At 37.1% G+C, this 20,002-nt stretch overlaps 1 protein-coding gene across 3 annotated transcripts; it reads left to right on the top strand.

Moving 5' to 3' along the window:
• BZW1 (basic leucine zipper and W2 domains 1) lies at positions 1-17,446 on the top strand. 3 transcript variants are annotated; one of them, XM_007501594.3, is made up of 12 exons: positions 1-138; positions 1,338-1,411; positions 3,937-4,113; positions 5,403-5,497; positions 6,856-6,921; positions 7,606-7,741; positions 7,962-8,071; positions 8,194-8,364; positions 8,860-9,006; positions 9,691-9,829; positions 11,556-11,678; positions 12,684-17,446. In XM_007501594.3, the coding sequence occupies exons 2-12, from the start codon at positions 1,348-1,350 to the stop codon at positions 12,713-12,715; spliced, it is 1,260 nt and encodes a 419-aa protein (XP_007501656.1). In that variant the 5' UTR covers positions 1-138; positions 1,338-1,347; the 3' UTR covers positions 12,716-17,446. The 3 variants fall into 3 exon arrangements, with proteins under 3 accessions (XP_007501656.1, XP_001364367.2, XP_016280538.1); XM_001364330.5 differs by lacking the exon at positions 1-138 and adding an exon at positions 506-655; XM_016425052.2 differs by lacking the exons at positions 1-138; positions 1,338-1,411 and having other exon boundaries at positions 4,036-4,113; positions 5,403-5,408.
• Positions 17,447-20,002: the final 2,556 nt, after the last annotated feature.

Raw genomic sequence — 20,002 nt, 5'->3', positions numbered from 1 at the left:
CGATATGAGACGGGCTGAGGAGGGGGGTGGCACCTCCTCCTCCCTCCTCTTCGCGTTAGTTCCGGTCGCAGAGGAGCCACCGCCGCAGTTACCGCCACCTCGGGGATTTCTGGCTCTTTTCTCTCCGCCTTAAAATCGGTAAGGCAAGACAGCCCTTGGGTCCCGGGACGGGGGGCGGGAGGGGGCAGACGGGAGGCAGGCCGCCTGGCCTTTCCTTGCTTAGGCGGGAAGGCGGCGGGGGCTCGGGCTGCGGTGATGGGGTAGTGGCGGCCGCCGCATGAGGCCAGGCCCGGCCCGAGCCGGGACCTGGATTTGGAGTCACTCCTGGGGAAGGAGAGGCGGTGGGGTTGGGGGAGGAGGTGACCCGGCGGCCGGAGCCTGGCCTGGTCGCCATCGCCTGGCCCCGCGCTGTGTGACCCCGCCCGGGACCGGCCTGGGTAACAAAGCCGCCGCGGCCTCTGTTGGGTGTCGTACGCGTGGGGGGTTCCGGGCCGGCGGGCGGGGCGGAGGAGCCGGAGCCGCCGCCGCCGCCACCGCCGCCGCCGCCGCTGCTACTGCTGGAGGGTAGGCGGATGTACGGGGCGGCGGGGGCCCCGGCGCGGAGCGCTTCGGCGCCTGTGGTCCGCTCGCTGCGGCGGCCGCCGCCGGCTACGGGGTCAGTGGGGGAAGGGATGCGGGGGGCAGTGGCGTCGCCTCCGAGGCATTGACTGGGTCCTTCCAGCCCCGTGTCACGGCCCAGGAGAGGAGGGCGACAGACACGTGCCGTGTCCGGAGAGCTGCGGGAGGGGGGGTGCTTCCTATCCCCTTGCTGCAGGGAGGAGGAAGAGGGTCCCAGCTCAGGGGCTGTCTGGAGCTCCTCGGGGCGGGCATGCACGAATCTGCGGCCGGGAGGGTGCTACTCTAGGGTGGGATGGCAAGAACGAGCAGGCCCTACTGCCGGGGACTAGATTTGTCCTGATCCCATCACGTTCCTGAACCCTCTGGGTTATTGATGGGAGGGGTACTGTCCGAATGCTCCATGAGACAGGCCTGGTTATTTACATGGAGTAGCTAGTTATTAAAACAACCTTAAAGAGAAAGTTAAGGGTTATCCACATGTGTGAGGCCTAGTGCTTGCACGCCCTAGCGTGCTAGCTGCAAAAGGAGTATTTCACAATCCTGCCACAAAGGATTTTTTAGTTCTTGGGAGCTCTTAAAGTATATATGCACACACAATCCCCCAACTGGGCAAGGAAGCCCATTTCTATTGGTTCTTAAATGGTTAAACCCTAGAAATTTCTGCTGCTTTTTATAAAATAAAAGTTTGTCGTCTTGAAGAGCCTGTTTCTCTTTTTTAGGGTGTCTTTTATGAATAATCAAAAGCAGCAAAAGCCAACGCTATCAGGCCAGCGTTTTAAAACTAGAAAAAGAGGTAAGAATTTGTTCATGTTTTTCTGGGTTTTGCCTTTTGTGCTTCTGTAACATTTTCTATTCATTTTTTTTACAAGACTTCATATAAGTTATTTTTGGCCAGATCTGACTAGTATTATAGACTGTTTAAACTCTGAAGCTCCTTGTTCCCTGATTTGATTTTAGATTTATTCAAAGAGTGCATTCCGTTTTTGTTTTACCTTCTTGAATTTTTCAAATATTGGCATAGGGAAGAACATAAATTCTCTATGGCCTAACAGATTGTGTATGTCTTAAAATGTTTGTGAACTGTTTATTCTAGCCAGCAATTTCATTTTAGATCACCAATATGGCAATATTTGTATGGGTTGCTCAGATATATCAAAATTCTAGGTAGATTTCATGTTCTCAAGAAAGTACCACTATTATGATGTAGTCATGAAATGTGCTATTTAATCATCACTTTAAAAAATGGGAGAAATCTTTATGCTGTAATTAAGTATTTTCTAAAAATTGGGTAAGGCTGCTTTTTTTAAAAAGGAGTGTTCAATAGAACTTTGAATAATAGGCAGGAAATTTGGGGAGGGAGTTATCCAGAATTTATTAAGCAGATTACATGCAAGACAATTTTTTAAAAATTCCTATCCTAAAGGAGTTTGGAAGATAGAACATGTAAGCCCTAAATATATGTATATGCAAATGTTTGGGAAGTTTTGTGGATTTCAAGTCTTGTGTTATATGTACTACTCAGGCAAAAAAGCATGATAGGGAATTATTTCTAGAAGTAGTATGTAAGCCAAGCCTTGAAAGAAACTAGAGGTTCTAAGGGACATGGATCAGGGGGTATTTTTTGGGAGACCACTTATAAAAAGGGGAAAATCATTCAAAATGAGCATGTGAGAATTCTACAGAATTATTTGTGAATTATAAATGAGCATTTTCTTTAACATTATTTGTTGTCACTCAGTGATTTGTAAAGATCAGAGTCTCTAGTGTATTTAAAGTGCTTTGCAAAGTTTAAAGCATCACATAAATGCGCACTGCTAGAATAGTAAAGTAATGAACTTGGACCCTTTGCTAGCAGTAGATTACTTTTTTTATGTGTGCATAAACTACTTGTGAATTCATTTATTTTGAGGCCAGCTAGATTGATTACACAATGGACAAAGCACCTGGTCTCACAGTCTGGAAGATCTGCATTCAAGTGGTGACTTCAGACATTAAGAGCTGTGTGACCCAGAGCAAATAACTTAACCTCAGTCTCAGTTTCTTTATCTGTAAAATTGGGGTATTATAATAATAGTACTTGCTTCCCTGGGTTGTTGTGAGGATCAAATGAGATCATTGTAAAGCGCTAAGCACAGTGCCTAATTATGTAGTAAGTACTATATAAATGTTAACTTGTTATTTTGAAGCACTTTTTTATAAAATAATTCTTGATCCTTGAGATAATACTGTGAAATAGATACAGGGGCATGCCATATCCCTATTTTAGAGTAGCAGAGTCAAGCTACAAGAAAGAATAAGTAAGTAGCTCGTCCAATACAGTGAATGGGTGCCATAGGTATGAACCTAGAGCTTTGTCAAAAGGCTGTTTTTGTTGGGGGGTGTCATATATGGTAATGAAACGTGAAAGGGTACTTTTGGTCACTGGTGGTACTCAAGACTGTTTCAGTTATATCTCACCTAAGGTGTGGTAAAGGATTGTAATCTATGAACAGACTATTCTTGCTTTAGTGGTGAGGGGTCTCTTCTCACACTTTAGGGAAAAGGAATGCAGGGAAAGGGGGCAAAGTATTTCAGGAGTTATACCTAAAGCCTGTAAATAAATATCACTACTACTGGGGGAAAGATCAGACAAATTGAAACTGTTTATATAGATGAATAGTGTCATCTGTATTGCTTCTGGCAGACTTGGAAGATCCTCTCATACTTGAAGGTGTAGTATATTATATACCCTTATATAAGATTTCACAATGTGAGTTACTAGGTGGGGGGGGCGTTAATTTTTGTGTTTTGTTGTTGTTGGTTTGTTTTTTCAAATATTATCTTTTCAGATTTTACCTGAAACAAACATAGCCTTAGATTGATGCCAGTGCTTTTAAAAAGTCAAGATTACTAGGAAAAGTAGCTGGAAAACAATATTCTATGCTTTGGGAGGAAAGGGATATGGTGGATCTGTATATATGTGAGGCAGAATATAATAATGAGTAGTACTGGCAGTGAATGCCTTAGAATTGAGGTTTGGGAGCAGGAAAGGGGAATATTATGTACTGAATCTGTCAGGGCCAACTTAAAGAGTTCTACCAGACTGGCTGGAATTTAACCAATAGGAGAGGTCCTCCTAGGTAGGAACTGTTAACAGCAAAGACACTTGGCATTCTAGGAACTGCATACTTTGTCTACTTGGGTTCCATAGAGTAGTGGGACTAGGATAGAACCATGTTGTGAATATTAGAAAGATTTGTTAATTTTGTCCATTTGCTAATTTTGTATATTTAATTGTAATTTGGGGAATTTGTCTAAACTGGGTGCTTTTTATTTCAGATGAAAAAGAGAGGTTTGACCCTACTCAGTTTCAGGACTGTATTATTCAAGGTTTAACTGAAACTGGCACTGATTTGGAAGCAGTAGCAAAATTTCTTGATGCTTCTGGGGCAAAACTTGATTATCGCCGATATGCAGAAACACTCTTTGACATTCTGGTGGCTGGTGGCATGCTGGGTAAGTTATTCTCTTGGATAATATCAGTTTGTATACACAAACGATATTTATTACAACTCTATTTAGGGCCTTTTGATGATTAACTAAAAACCTATAAAAATTTAGCCTTGTTCTTTTCATGTTTGCATGTTCTTTTTCACTAAAGTCTAGACTTACTAGTCTTTTACTAGTGATTTAGAAATAATAGCTGAAAATTTAAAAGTGCTTTACATTCTCATTTTGAGTGTCACAGCCCTTATGAGGTAGTTGTACTGTAGGATTTTAAAGGTGTATCCCCATTTCAGATAAGAAAACTGAGGCACATGGAGTTCACATATAGGATTCAAATCCTGGTCTCCTTGACTCAAAAATGTGGTACTCAATGCCTCATTGAACAATTATTAATTAGAATAGTTTTAAAATCAGGTAAGTAGCTAGACCTTTTGTTCACCAAACGGAACTAATTTTTTAGTAACTGAGCCTGAATACTAATTGTGGCCTCTACCTCACACTGAGGTGACTGGCTTTTTTCCTAATTTTTTCTTAATTATAAGAATCGTTCTATTTAGTTTTTACTCAGCAATGTGGTAGTTAACATTCTTTACTAAGTATTTTCAAATTGGTATTTGTAGCTTTCATCTGGGAAAGTAGCTGATTCATTATTTGATGTTCAGAATGCCTTATATTTCATCCACACCACTTCTGTTATATAGTTACCTATAATTGGTAGACAATATAAAGCTATAGGAAAGATTGTGAAATAAGTATAAATTGGCGGGTTGAATTTTGGTGATATGGTTTTGAGGTTAATGGTTTATTTAAATTTTCTTTTTTTTTTTTTGAGATAATGTCTTAAAACATACAGGAGATTATTAACAGTTAACTCTTTTAATGTTAATAACTTGGGTTTCTTGAGGTACATTAGTCATAGCTTCATGAAATTCCTCTGATTAAAAAATATTTAAGACTAATAGTTTAATCTTAATGTTTGGGTTTCATGCTTAGTAAAATTTCAAAGATCCCATGGTGATTGATGTTTAAATTTCCTAAAAATTCTAAATTTACACCCAGGTTCTTACAGCATCTTCAGTTTGCCAAAGTTTTATAATTAATAAATACATTATTTTTACTAAGGATTTTTACATTATTGGCATTTGATTTGCCAATGCTAGAATTCCATGCAGCTTTTTCTTTTTCCTTTATAGTTTTCATTTTATTATGGCCCTTTAAGACGATTAGAATATCTTATGTAAAGTTACTTTAACTTTTATGTTGGGTTGCCAAAATAATATTAATGGCAAATATTTTAGCCCCAGGTGGTACACTGGCAGATGACATGATGCGTACAGATGTCTGTGTATTTGCAGCACAAGAAGACCTAGAGACCATGCAAGCCTTTGCTCAGGTAAATTTTTGCTTTTTATAAATTACTAAGTTAAATGATGGTATTTTAATGAGTCTGGGTCACACTTAAAGAGTTTCCTATTTTTGAGAAGTTGTGAATAGTACAAGTTCACAACTAGTTTTGATTATTTTGAAGGTTCATGGAAAGGTAGAAATCTCAAAGAAATGGAAATTTAAAATAATGCAAGAACCTCATTGGTTAAACTAGTGGGAAACACTACTGTTCTCCTTTTACTCTGATTTGGTGTCTTAACTCCAATTTCCTTCTAAGTGTTATTTTTCCATCTGGGACTTTAGTCTGCATGTAACTATATTTTATGTTTATTTTGGGGAGCATCTTGATGTAGTAAATATAGAGCTCAACCTGTGTTGAAGTACTAACAATGTGACCCTAGATAACTCAAAGAAAGTGTCCTTAGTGGCTCAGGCAAGCAGAACAGCTGCTGAGCTACTTTGGTTTCCACCAAATTTCCTCACTAGAGTTCCTTGAACTGACAAAATCTTGGGTGTGGACTCTTAATTGTTTTTATTGGTGCCTTTTTATAATCACTTATAATTTTTATAATCACTTATTTCTGAATATAGGTCCCTACCTCCCCCTAGCCTCCTTAATGGTGAGCCTTCTTTAGATTTTAAAAAGAAAGTTCCACAAAAACAACCTGCTGATTCTAATAGTAAATGAAGTATTCCCAAGCTATTATACCTAGCCTTCCCATTTCTGTAGTCAAGCTGGTGAGGTACATTTTCAATTCACTTAGATATTTTTTAAAGAATTGCTAACCAATCAGAAGTTCCCATCTTAGAGAAATAAAACCTGATTTAGAGGATTGATTTTAGTTATAAAGTATATATGATTCATGTGATCCTTCTAGCACTTGTTCAATTTTTTCTTTTTCTACCCCTTCCCTCCCTCCAAATGTTTCTTTTAGGAGTTTTTAATTGGTAAACTGAGTTTCAATGGTTCCTTATCTATAAAATGAATGGATTTCAATGTAATTAATTGGTTTCCTGTGTATTTTATTTGCTCAGCAACTGGGTGGCACAGTAGATAGGACTGGAGTCAGGAAGACTCATCTTCCTGATTCATGTGACTTCAGACACTTTAATGACCCTAGGCAAGTCATTTTAACTGCATTTGCCTTAGTTTCTTTATCTCTAAAATGGGCTAGAGAAGGAAATGGCAAGCCACCCCAGTGGGGCTTTTTACCCAAGTTTAGGTGAAGAACTGGACTAGATACTGTAATGTCTCTTCCAGCTTTGAGTTCTATAAAAAGCATAAGTTGGGGGAGGAATGGTAGTATTAATCCTGTTCGTGTTGATATTTATGTAAATATAATAAACAACTAATTTTGTTCCTAGGTATTCAACAAGTTAATCAGGCGATACAAATACCTTGAAAAGGGATTTGAGGATGAAGTTAAAAAGGTACAAGGAACAGTTTTGATATGAAAGTTTTTTTGTGTGTTTTTTTTTTTGAGACCCTTTAGAGCTTTAAATGCTGTTCATTCAAATTATGCCTCTGCTTCTTTTGATATTCTTATTTTTTAAAATTTCATCTATTATGATTCCTGTGCTGATGTTACTCCCCACTCCCACATTGAATTTTAGAATTGTAACAAAAATTATAATAGAAAATAATCTGAGGTTCTTTTCTAGCCTCAAAATTTATCACATCAATACTAGACTTTAAGTTTTAGAAAGATTATATACAGCACTTATTTGGAGATTGAATTGTGTCAAAACTTAGTGAAGAAGAAAAGTAAAATTAACCTGGAAAAATCAAATTTGTCACTGCCTAGATACATGTTACTTTAGCATCAAATTCTTCATGTGTTGTGTCTGTTTTAAATGGAATTTTGCTTCTCTTTGTAAATGTTTCTAACCTTATACAGAATTAAAGGAAAGGGATGGAATTCTGGGTTCAGCTTTGATAAGAATTTAATTGGGAATCAATGAAACCCGGGAAACTCAGACTTAATATCTAATGAGACTATAAGGAAAACTTTTCAGACTTCACAGTTGATCATTTAGCAATTCTCCCACCCTCTTTTCAAATAATGTGATTTGTTCTATTTGTGGTTTTTAATACTTGTTCATTTATTTGTGCAGCTGCTGCTATTCTTAAAGGGTTTTTCAGAGTCTGAGAGGAACAAACTAGCCATGTTGACTGGGGTTCTTCTGGCCAATGGGACACTTAATGCATCCATTCTTAACAGCCTTTATAATGAGAATTTGGTTAAAGAAGGTAATTTTACCTTGTCTTTTGTTTTTTTATTGGGCTCAAGGTTTGGGGGTTCATGAGAGCAAGAAGTAAGTGACTGATTTTAGAAATTTTTATGTTTTTGAATGTGGCTTATTAATAGTTTCCATATTTTGGTTGTTAATTTTATGTGTGGTCTTTTTATGCATTGAACCCTTAGTTTAAGAAATAATTTTCTTATAAAAAGTTCTTTAATTCTTTGTAGGCGTTTCAGCGGCCTTTGCTGTAAAGCTGTTTAAATCATGGATAAATGAAAAGGATATCAATGCAGTAGCTGCTAGTCTTCGAAAAGTCAGCATGGACAACAGACTGATGGTATGTGAATTGTCACTATTTTCAAATGAATAAAAGTCAGTGTATAGATTTTTTTTTCTCTTACCAGTCTTAGGATGCAAACTCCAGAAAACTAATGTCAGCTGGTTTAAATTTTATTTCAGGAACTTTTTCCGGCCAACAAGCAAAGTGTTGAGCACTTCACAAAATATTTTACCGAAGCAGGTCTAAAAGAACTTTCTGAGTATGTTCGGAACCAGCAAACCATAGGAGCTCGTAAAGAGCTACAGAAAGAACTTCAAGAACAAATGTCACGTGGTGATCCATTTAAGGATGTAAGTATCTGTTTTACTTTGTTTTGAAGATTGCAGCTTTAATTCTGCTGGTTCTTTCCTTTATGACTATATTTTATAATCTTGGGACTCTTTTCACCTCTGCTTCTTTTGATACTCTTCTTTTTTAAAAATTTCATCTATTATGATTCCTGTGCTGATGTTACTCCCCACTCCCACATTGAATTTTAGAATTGTAACAAAAATTATAATAGAAAATGGATTCTATGATCAGGAGCCTCTGGTTTTGTCATGGCTCTACTAAATCACTTAACTCTTTAAGGCTCAGTTTCCTCCTGAATATTAAGGGGGATGTTGGACTAAGCAATCTGAGGTTCTTTTCTAGCCTCAAAATTGAAAAGGTTCTATGATTGGTACCTGTCTGGCAAATAGACATGGGAAATCATCATAGACCTACATAGATATGAAATTTAAATCTTTAAAAATATTTAAAAGCCAGGATTGATTTCTCCTACTGAACTCGGTATACTTTTTCAGATAATTTTGTATGTCAAGGAGGAGATGAAGAAAAACAATATCCCAGAACAGATCGTTATAGGCATAGTCTGGTCAAGTGTAATGAGCACTGTGGAATGGAACAAAAAGGAGGAGCTGGTAGCAGAGCAAGCCATCAAGCATTTGAAGGTATTGACCAAAAAACCTTGATTTAAAGGCATTGACTATACAACATTATTAGACATTTTTACATTGACTTCAGTGACTTCATCCCTTTGAGGGATTACTGAGTTGGTTTTTGTTTATGCTGAATCAAAATGTAATGTGGAATCATTATGAACTGCTATAGGAAAGATTATCAATAGGCAACTAGAAGGAGAGAAATTCATTATAAATACTTTGGAATTTTATTTTACTTTGAAAAGTTGCTGTTTTTTAAGTGGGCAAAAATGAGCAAGAGCAGCTCCAAGTATTGTTTCCTCTTCCCTAGAAAGATCATAGATTTAGAGCAGGAAAGGACTTGGGAGACAATTTAACAAGCTCTCTTGTCCATATGACCTGTAACAAAATCATTATTACTAATTCCAGTTTTGTTGACCTGTTTGTTCTTGCGAATAATTTTCAGAATAAACATTTACTTTAATAAAGTGTACCCAGAAGTTATGTTCAAAATTGAGTTGTGTTAGACTTACCCAGCATGCTTTGGAAAACAAAAATTATTTTTCTTGTATAGGTTCGAAGGTTGCAATCTAGCAAGCATATTTCTCTTGGTTCTTTTGAAAGTCGCTCATCATATTCACTGAATTATAACATTGCCCAACTATAAACTTTTATTATAGTACCTCTATGATAACTTTTTTCTCTCTTTTAAAGCAATATAGCCCTCTACTTGCTGCCTTTACTACTCAAGGTCAGTCTGAGCTGACTCTGTTACTGAAGATTCAGGAGTACTGTTATGACAACATTCACTTCATGAAAGCCTTCCAGAAAATCGTGGTGCTTTTTTATAAAGGTAATGAGGATCTTGTGAGAATATGAGCCAAAATCCATTGAACCTCATTTTTTATATTTGTTCATAATCTTAAGGTTTTAGCAACATTTGTATGGACTTGAAAGAATTTCATTGCAATAAGAGTTGAGTGCAGTGGAAAGAGCCCTGGATTTGAGTCAGGACTTGGGTTCAAATTTCACAACTCTACCACTTCCTGTGTGACTCAGGCAAGTGACAAGTGACTTTCCATCTCTGGATTTTTCCTTTTCTGTCAGAGCACAGAGTTTAATATATAGACTTTAAATCATGCCTAATGTCCTCAGGTGAAGGATTTGAAGTAATTGTCACATGTATCTTAAGTTGATTTTATTCAGCAATTATATTAGGTAATTTTGCTAGGCCAAGGTCTGCTGTTTAGTATCTTATCTAACTTGGATTAACTCTTGAAATTAGAAGAGGTTTCAAAGAGTTTATTTTCAAGTGAATCTCTACACTGAAATCTTACTGCTGAGTGATTCAAAGTCCCCTGTGATTTCTCAGTATCTGAGATTTAGAAGCAAAAAGGAATCCTTAGAGATTATCTAATTCAACCTGCTATTTTCTTAGGATCATAGTTTTAAAGCTAAAAAGTTTTTAAGTTATTGAAACTGCTCAATCAATAAGCATGAAGTACCTGCTATGTTCCTGCCACTGCCAAAAGATAGCTCCTGCCTTTGGTGGGGTCAAGGTGGACTGGGGGGGAGGAGATGTTAACTTGTGTCTCCTAAGACCTAAACTAATCATACTTCTAAAAGATTTTGTTTCCATTATAAGATTACTATATAGTGATTTTCCTTGGGTTAATGGTTTGGGGTTTATTGTTGTTATATAAGAAGGTTAACAGAATTCCTTAAGGCTTTATTCTTCCCTCAGAAAATTTGACCAGAATCTACTTGTAAGATGTGAAAATTTCAATTTACTCAAGAGTTAAGAGGTTGCGAGAAAGCTGGAAATTTATTTTAGGGGGAAATTAGGAATAAGAATCAATACAACTTGGAATTCTTAGGGCAGAATCTGATTTTGCCAAAACATAAAGGTCACTTTTGGAGGTCATTGACCAATATTTTCATGCAACACAAGAATTTGTTTAAATATCCCTATAATTCGGAGGATTAAGTTTGCCTTTTTTGAAAACCTTGTAATGAATTAGCAAATCTAATATAGTATGACGCTAATAGATTCCTTCCCTGATAAAAAATCAGTCTATAATATTTTTTTGAAGTCTACAATTCAGCCTTGTTTTGTATACCCTTTATTTTTTGCTGTGCTTGGCCATGCCCAGTAATTCAAGTAATGAATTTGAAGGAGTCACATCTATTTAAATTTGTACTACTCAAAGTCGAAATTATCTTAAACATGGTAACTGGTTCCATCCCAATGGAAATATGTATGCTGTGTGGATTCAAATAATGTGACCCCTTTGGAGATTCCACCACTGATATTAGCAACATGTACTGCTTGTTCTAAATGTATATAGAATTTTATGCTAGGATATTTGGTTTTTCTGATTATTGACACTTGAAAATAGCTAGAATCTTTCCCTCTCCAGTTTTTATGCTTCTAAAGATCTTTGAACAAACTCTGGAGTCAAGTGAACTTGTTAGAATTGCTTAAACTATCCCCCACCTCTCATAGTTAACAGTATCATAAGCTAAAAATCCAAACAAGGAAAGATGTTTATATTCTAATCAACTCATCTCCTTTATAGCTGAAGTCCTGAGTGAAGAGCCCATTTTGAAGTGGTATAAAGATGCACATGTTGCAAAGGGGAAAAGTGTCTTTCTTGAGCAAATGAAAAAATTTGTAGAGTGGCTCAAGAATGCAGAAGAAGGTAAGTCAAATATCTTTAATGCAGTTTGTTTTAAAATGTCAGTAAATTTTTATATAATCCATGGGCCATATGTGCCACCCTGCCTGTTATTTTCTATAGGATACAGAATTTTGGCTGTTATAAAAGTTGTGAAAACAAGAACTGACATCCTTGAAAATCATCATTTGCTTCCAGCAAATTGTTTTAGAATCATATTTTTTAATTGGAAATTCCTCTTTGCACTATTCAAAGTTACAATTACATTAAACCTTGTAATTGGTTCCAACCCAGTGGAAATATGCAGTGTGGATTCAAATAATGTGCAACCCCTTCTAGGATTCAGAAAAATGGAAAATTATGGGCCTTTGCAAACTTTTATGAGAGTTTTGGGGTTTTTTTTAAATATTGGTAATTTTTCTATTACTCATCTGTAAAAGAAAAGCTATACTTGTGAAGCTAAGGAATTTTGCAGAAAATAAAAGCAAGACAGTATTATAACGGTTTTGTCTTTTTAAAAATTGGTCATTTTGCTTTGAAAATTGCCATGGGTTGACACCTTTCTGGTCATACATATTTAGAGAGGAATAATAGGAAAACTGGTTGGAGTCACTACTGGGGCTTCTTGACCTTGGATTAGTGGGGAGGAGGACTATAGAGAAGGTACTTACTTGGTAAACCTTAAAGCACCCTAGAAAGGAGTTTTTATTAACACTGGCATGCCATCTGTAGTGAAACTGTAGTGAAACATATTGTTATACAACAATATGTTGCATCAAATCCTAATTTTCTATGCCACAACAACTTAAAACAAGCTTTTCAGGTTAAAGCAAAGTAGTAGGATGGGGTGATACTCTGCTACTCAGGGACAGCAGAAGTTTGTTCTGTCTTGAATGTGCAAAAATGTGTGTGTTGATATCCACATTGGAATTAGCTGGCAATTGGTCTCAGATTTTAGGTGAAACTTTGTTTTCTGAAAGTATAAATGTTTTGACTCTTTGTTTTGAACCCTCTCTTTTTTCCTTCCAGAATCTGAGTCTGAAGCGGAAGAAGGCGACTGAATTGTGAAACTACAAGCTCAGTAAAGCAAACAGGAGTTGTAGATAAAATGTCATGTCTCATGTGTCCTTCTGGTTCTTACATCTTCCTACCTCCCTGTATCAAGCATGATATAAGGGCTTTCATGGCAAATTTATTTTAACTGTTTTCTATGGTTACTGAAAAATGTTGGGTTTAGTTTTTAAAACCATGTTTTAAGTAGCTACAGGAGCTATAGATTTGAATCTAATGTTGCATTAGTCTTTTCAGTTATCTTCTACCTCCTGTATTTTCTACTGTAATAATGTAATTTAAGGCCTTCCACAATGAACAGTTCATTTTATCCCTGGGTTTTCTATAAACAGTTTACAAGACATGATTTGGTTAAAAACAATTTGTTATGGAAATTCTGTTTGCAAATTAAACTGTACAAGTATCCAAAGTCAAAAGGCAAATGACTTGTGTGATAATTTGATATGAAATGAGAAGGCAGCATTAAATGGTTTTCAGAGCTCCATTCATCAGATGATAGTCCATATACGACCTCAAAGCTTAATTTCTGAACATTGATTCTGAAGTAGTAATTGGCCAGCTCTTTGTTGATACTTCTAAAGAGTATTTCTTTTAACGGGGGTGGAGGGTGGGGGGCATCATTCAAGGTTTTAAGCAAAGATTTTCCAAGTAGCCTATAGCTAAAATGTCAATTGTCTTTGCTTCCTGGTTTCTCACTTATAAGTAAAGGAATTGTTGGGAAGCAATTCAGAAAAATGAAGGCAGCACAAGTGACTAGAGAGGCAGAAAGAAAGAAAATTACAATCTCTCCATTGCATACTTCCCTTCATTTCAGTGTTGTAGCCAAAAAAGGTAGATGAGCATCTGTTATGCCACCATCTCCAGGTCTGCTTACTGACGTATAATAGTCTTTGTCATTCACAGAATCTTGCACTCTGGAGAACCCTAAGTTCAGAGGATAAAAATCTTTAGAGGGAGTGCATATAAGGAAGTGATGAGTATCCTAAAACCGGTAAAACTTTAAATGTTAAATGACCAATGTTGCAGATGAGCCCTTTGGGGACTCCCAGCATAATTGTCCCATCTGTCCTGTTGGCTTAGAGTCATCCTGTATGTTGTATTGTAATGCAATGATGTGATACCACTTGGCCATACTGGACTATCTTCATTCTTGGCATACAGGGATGACTGAAGCGGCTGCCTAATATCTGCCCCAGTTGCCATTTTCTTCTTGCCACAAGCCAAAAAGTTTCTTTTCTAGCTCTCAAATCTTTTTATTCTGATGGCTTACTTTTTTTTACTTTAATTTATCTTTGCTGATAATTTGTCTACATACAGAGCAGCCATTAGAAGATGAGTGGATGATTATTGCCTCATTTTGGGCTGCTAAATTTTGTGGTAGAGAAGACTATTAAATGAACATGTTGGAATAAGGTGTTCTGAACTCTTCACCAAAGCTGGAAACAGTGTCACCAGGACGTCAGTGAACTATGCCCTATTTTAGCATGTGCATTGAGCCAAGAATTTGGTATTTAAAATTAAAAATACACCTCAAGGGAATGAAGTGTAATATAATTTGAAGCTAACGTACAATAGCCTTATAAGGAAGAGCATTATAACTGATAGTCTTGTGAGTGGAGTGTATGTTAAGTTTTCATGTGTAGATATTATGTATCTAATAGGTTTCTACTGTAGTGATCTGCTTCCTTTGTAATTTGTAGTCCTAAAGACTTTTTTAAAAAATAAAGGCCATCCTTAAACTTAGGTTTAATAGATCCGTTTTTGTTAAATTGGAATTTTAAAAACATTGATATCTAAATGACCGGCATTGTATAACACATCAAAAATGTCCTTGCAGTTTATAACTAATGTAAATGCTGCTTTTCATCCAAGTATGTCCCAAACTACAGGATCCATACCGCCAGAGGACTGGGATCTAGATCAAGCTAGGTTCATGTACCTCCACAATGAAGTCGCATGTTACTACAATGCAATCAAAATTAAATCATTTAATCGCATATTATGTATAATAGAGGGGTGAGTGTGGGAGAGTGTGGAGAGTGTGTGAATGGCCTTCCATCTGTCTTTCCCCAGTCACAGAAGTCTTTTCCTACTAGTGGCACAGGAAGGGGTTCATTAAAGTTCTAGTATATGGACGAGTCCAAAAGTAGTCAAAATGTTTGAATGGTGATTTAATGTAGGCTTAACTCCTTAAGTACTAGGGGCTTCCCACCCTCAGGTGCCAAGATTCCATATAAGTGACTTGTAATTCTATGGAAAATTAACAAAAGGAATAGTGTAAGATGAAATCTAGCTGCCTGTGCCAACTCCAATGCCCTCATGATCCCTAATGGAAAAGGCTACAGTTGTGCTTTCCATAACAAATAGGTGTTAGCAATCAAATTCTGTTGTTGCTGGATGTCATTGAGTTTCTCAGCTGATAATATTAAAACAAAAGGTCAGCTCCTACTCCTTGAGGCGTTGAAAATATTTGAGTTGACTGGTTTTCTTTAACTGCTATATCATGTCTATATTGACCTTTTCCCCCACTGATTTCCTAAAAATTGAAAGCCAAGTTAGCTCTCTAGAGCCTTTTGACTCTTAAACGAGGGCTGGAGGGATTGGAAGACATTCGCTGTATCAAGTGAGTGACTGATCTCTTTGAACTAGTTTTAGGGTGTCAGTCTTCGGTGAAAGTAAGGTCTTTTCATGGGCTTGAGTTTCGTACTCTGTATCAAACTTTGTGAGACAAGGTCTATGGACATGTATTCATGATGAAATCATTTTTTGGCCCCAGTTTCACGTTGATTAGCATCTCTTATTGCTATGCTGAAAATAGAATTATGAGTGTGGTTGCTTTGGAGAACAAGACAAATTTGAATTTGAGCAATCTTCAGCATAAAATAATTTTACATTTATTTGGCAACTGGATATCTGAATATAGGATGTACATATGTTGATTATTTGATGGTACAAGTGATTTTTTTTGGCTTTTACATATTGGAGTTGTTTGCCATTTTTCATTTGTCCATTGTAAAAAATACAGTCTGCTTCTGAACACAGTTATAAGAGTACACATTATTTCATAGCTCTCTGTCCACTTATTACAATTTCAAGTTAATCTTTCCTTGTATATTGTGTCCATAGGGACTACTATCAACTGGTATTTTAAGTGTGTTAATTAAGGTAGTGTGAATACTTTGCACAAGTGAATTTCATGAAATTTATGTAATGGAAATCTAGGTTTACTACGTTTTGAGCACAAATTCATTCCTTCATAAAGTAACAACTGCCAAGAGCTATTGAACAAGTTTTAAGTGGTTTCAGATCCAATTGTAAGTATACTCTACTGATGGTTAAGCAATACTGAGAGGGTTTCTGGTAAACAGCTACTTTTTTCGATGTTTGCCCGATTTCCTTCCCTTTTGCCTTTTTAATCCTTAAAACCCAGACTTGACCACATAGCATAACTTTGATTTCTGGACAGTATCATGCTCTACATAGAGACTTACTGAGGTTGCAACTGTTATGGAACCATAAGGTTCATTCAAGATGTTCCAAGTTGAAATAAGAGGTATGTGCTTAAATACCAACTAACTAAAATAGCTTCTTATTTCATAAGGTTTTGTCTAATACATTGCATTAGTGTGATCTTAAAAGTAGCAGGAAGAAATATTGTTTTTGCTTAGCATTGCTCAGTTAAAAAAATTTATCTGGCTTATAGGCATCCAATTAATCTCCAAGAAGTTTGTGTCCATATTACCATAAGGGATTATTTTATTTTATACTTTGTAGCTGTATTTCTAGCTCACTGTAAGCCACCAATATTATATGCTTTGAATTGTCCTATTTTCCTGGATTATCTGTACCAAAATGTATATAGATGGTTCTTTTGAGATGAACTCAATCCATAGCATAAGCTCTGTTCTTAACATGGCATTAGGACTGATTTTTCCAGGGCTCTATCCCTGTTAGGACATGTTAATAAAGTCTAGGGTTGAGTGGGAACAGTGAGCTAAAAACTTTACAAGGCTTTCTTCCCAAGGATTGAATAGATAATTACAGAGCACAGATTCTGGGATTACACCATAAATTACATAAATTTATATATATAATGAATTTGGGGCTCTGCAGGGTAATCTTGACAAATAACTTTGTAGATGGTCACTATTTACAATCAACCAGTTGGTTTGTAAGCATGACAAGTTCAGAGTGTCTGAGCAAAAAACTAGCCAGGAGCCAAGCAAGCGCCGGTGCTTATATTAATGGCAAAAGTAGCTTGTACTAGGTTTTTGTTGTTGGGTTTTTTTTTATTTTGAGCTGCAGATCCTAAAGCTCTTTTAAAGGTTGTTTACCTACAGGTAAATCTTGGCAGGAAACACCAAAGCAGCCATTTTTTGACCAGTCCTACTTAGCAGTCTTCAAATATGTTAGAAAATTTTGTGCTATTCTACCTGATTTCTCTAGCATATTAAGATTTAAATATCTTGTATAAAACATGGACACAGCAGTAATGTTCCAAGTAGCAGGAATAGAAAAGATAGGAGCATCTGAATGGTGAGTGGAGAAGACTGGCCAACTAGCTAGCTCTTGGCACTGCAACATGTCCACAACCTAACTACAGCCATCCAACCCAGTAACTGTACTGATGCCTATTACTATGTATAACTGTGAAACTTGCTTCTTGTCTGTACCCTTGAAATTGAAATAAAATTTATTGAGAATCTTTGTTAATGTAAAAAGAACAATGTTTTCAATGTCTGATTTAAGACTAATAGTACTCATTTCCTGATGTTTACTTCTGCGATCAACAAACATTTGAACTAATTCCTTACAAAAACCTCTATAGGCAATAACTGTTGGTATTTCTTATCCTAGCTGTTGGCTTGTGTGACATGATGTGTATTAGGAAAAGCCTTGGGAAATCCCAATTTGTCCACTAACCAAGGAGAAAACACATTTCTGACAAACATGCTCAGTAAATAGTGGACAAGAGGTCAAAACTGACATGAAAATCCTCAATCCTCCCTACAGTTGACTTTAAGAGAATTTTAGGGATGAGGGGAAAACAGGTGTAGATGAATCATTAATCCACTTGTCAGCAAAGTAAAAAGGGTATCAAGTGGGACTGATTACTGGGCTGGGGGTTGATGTTTGCAGTGTACACATGGTCAAAACAAAGGTGCCTGGTAATACAGCATTCGTTTATCAAGTACCTTGACTTCCTGTAGTCAAATTTACCTCCAGCATCTATCAACCAAGGGCAAGCCTTAGGAGCTTCATAGAAGGTACTGCAACTAGGGATAGAATGCGAAGCTCTATAGAGTTCCTGGAAATAAGGGGCTTGGAGAGACCTTTCCCCTCTCCTGAAATGTAAATTAATCCCTGAATGTGAAGACCCCTCAGTGTTTGGAGTAAGGCATGTCAGCTGCCCCAAATATCTGAAAGAAATTCTGGGTTCTCTTTTGTCCATGATTGCCAAGATAACAGTTAAGATCACAAAATGCAGCCAAAGCCACCTTTGCTGCGGAATTTCTACTCCATGAGAGCACATTTCTTTCCCTACACTGCCCTGCGCCCCCTTCTCCCCCCCATCATTTTCATCTTAGGGCACCACTTCTGGTCATCTTTTGTCAACTCCACTGATTTACAGTGGCATTTAATTTTTACAGTAATTTAGAACTGGACCGTCTTCAGGAAACAATTTTTTTTTAAAACCCTTACCTTACCCGTCTTGGAGTCAATACTGTGCATTGGCTCTCAATCCACTGAGCTACCCAGCTGCCCCCAGGAAACAATCTTGTTAGATAAAAATCAAGCATGGCACTACTGTCCCTAACAAGTGGGGCCAAAACAGATTGTTTGCCCGTCTGACCCCTCCACAGATTAATTAAAACTAGGGATTTTGCATGGCTTCCCCTCTGGGGTGCTGTTGCATGCAAAATACTGGGTGAAGGAGGGAATTCAATCATGGGGAGATGATTGCATCCTAATCCAGAAATTAGCAGATAATGACATCTGGCCATCAGTGCTCCAGAGATCATTTCTGGAAGGGCCCTGCCGTCCTGATTGGGGAGAATCTGCTATAACTAGTTATGTTCACCTCATCTACCCTACCCTTCTACTTTCCACCTTTAATTTATGGTATATCTCTGGACCTCAAAGAGTTTTCCAATTTTATCCAAGACTACAATAAAATCTTGAGATTTTAAATCTTAGCAAAGCTAATGTCATTAGTCCCCCAGCCAATACCTCCAGGTTATTTGGAGGCTGGATCTACTTCCTTAGTCACTTTCCTAACACCCCTGCTCATCATGTAGATTGTCTTTCTACTTCCTAAAACAGGGTAGTTAGAAATGAGTCTTTTAAGGTAAATTCATAATCTTTCACTTTCACCCAAAGGAACTGCTTGAGGAATTTTAATCAAAGCCACAAAATTTGGAAAAGCATAAATTTCATTTTCTAGAACTCTTGGGCAAACAAGTTTGTAAACTGACACTGACCAGGTACTCAAACCTGTTCCCATTCTGCTAGTTGCAACTCAAATACTTATGATACTGAGTTTTATAGTTCAGAGATGGATGGGGAATGGGACTGTCCTCTCCAGAATTACAATTGCCCTTCCTAGTTCCGCTCCCATATTTGTTAGCACCAGCATTGATACACTATTGCAAAATGCATTTTTATGCAAGAATAACTTCTCTTCCTTTTGGGGAGTTTTTGTAAAGGGGTTAAGGAGAATCAAATTTAAAGATTTTGGGTTTGTGTTCTAGTTTTAATACTAACTTTTCTCATCTGTACAATAGAACTATTGTCAGCTAACATGATAATAAGCATCAAAAATATTTCACATTAACTTGTGATCAAAAAATTTTTAAACTCTTACCTTCTGTTTTAGAGTCAATACTAAGTATTTGTTCCAAGGCAGAAGAGTGGGTTACACAGCTAGAAAGTGTCTTGAGGCAACTTGAACCTCAGATCTCCCATTCTCCAAACCTGGCTCTATCCAAGGAGCCATCTAGCTGCCTTGTGTGAATAAATTTGTTTTCTTGTCTATTGTGAGATCACCATGGGAAATTCAAAGACAATAAAACTTTAGGATAAGTGCTCCTCAAAGAGCAAAAATGGGGAAATTACTTGCTATTACTGAGTGATATCACGATCTTGGCATGAATAATCTCTTCAAAGCATAGTCAAATACCATATCCCAAATTAGGAAAATGTTAGCACACTAACCCTTATTAACTGGGTTTGACTTAGAATATTAAAGTATTGTAGTGTTTTGGTTGGGGGGAGAG

The sequence above is a fragment of the Monodelphis domestica genome, chromosome 8 (genome assembly GCF_027887165.1).
Source record: "Monodelphis domestica isolate mMonDom1 chromosome 8, mMonDom1.pri, whole genome shotgun sequence".
Lineage (NCBI taxonomy): Eukaryota > Metazoa > Chordata > Mammalia > Didelphimorphia > Didelphidae > Monodelphis > Monodelphis domestica.
The sequence above is the reverse complement of the archived record's forward strand: the minus strand, read 5'-3'. Positions and strand labels throughout refer to the sequence as shown.

Excerpts from the sequence above, each read along its gene's own strand:
- BZW1 (XM_001364330.5), top strand. The coding sequence starts at position 573 with ATGTACGGGGCGGCGGGGGCCCCGGCGCGGAGCGCTTCGGCGCCTGTG. Across the intron at positions 1,412-3,936 it reads TTTTAAAACTAGAAAAAGAG|ATGAAAAAGAGAGGTTTGAC; the intron begins GTAAGAATTTGT and ends TTTTTATTTCAG. Across the intron at positions 9,830-11,555 it reads CGTGGTGCTTTTTTATAAAG|CTGAAGTCCTGAGTGAAGAG; the intron begins GTAATGAGGATC and ends TCTCCTTTATAG.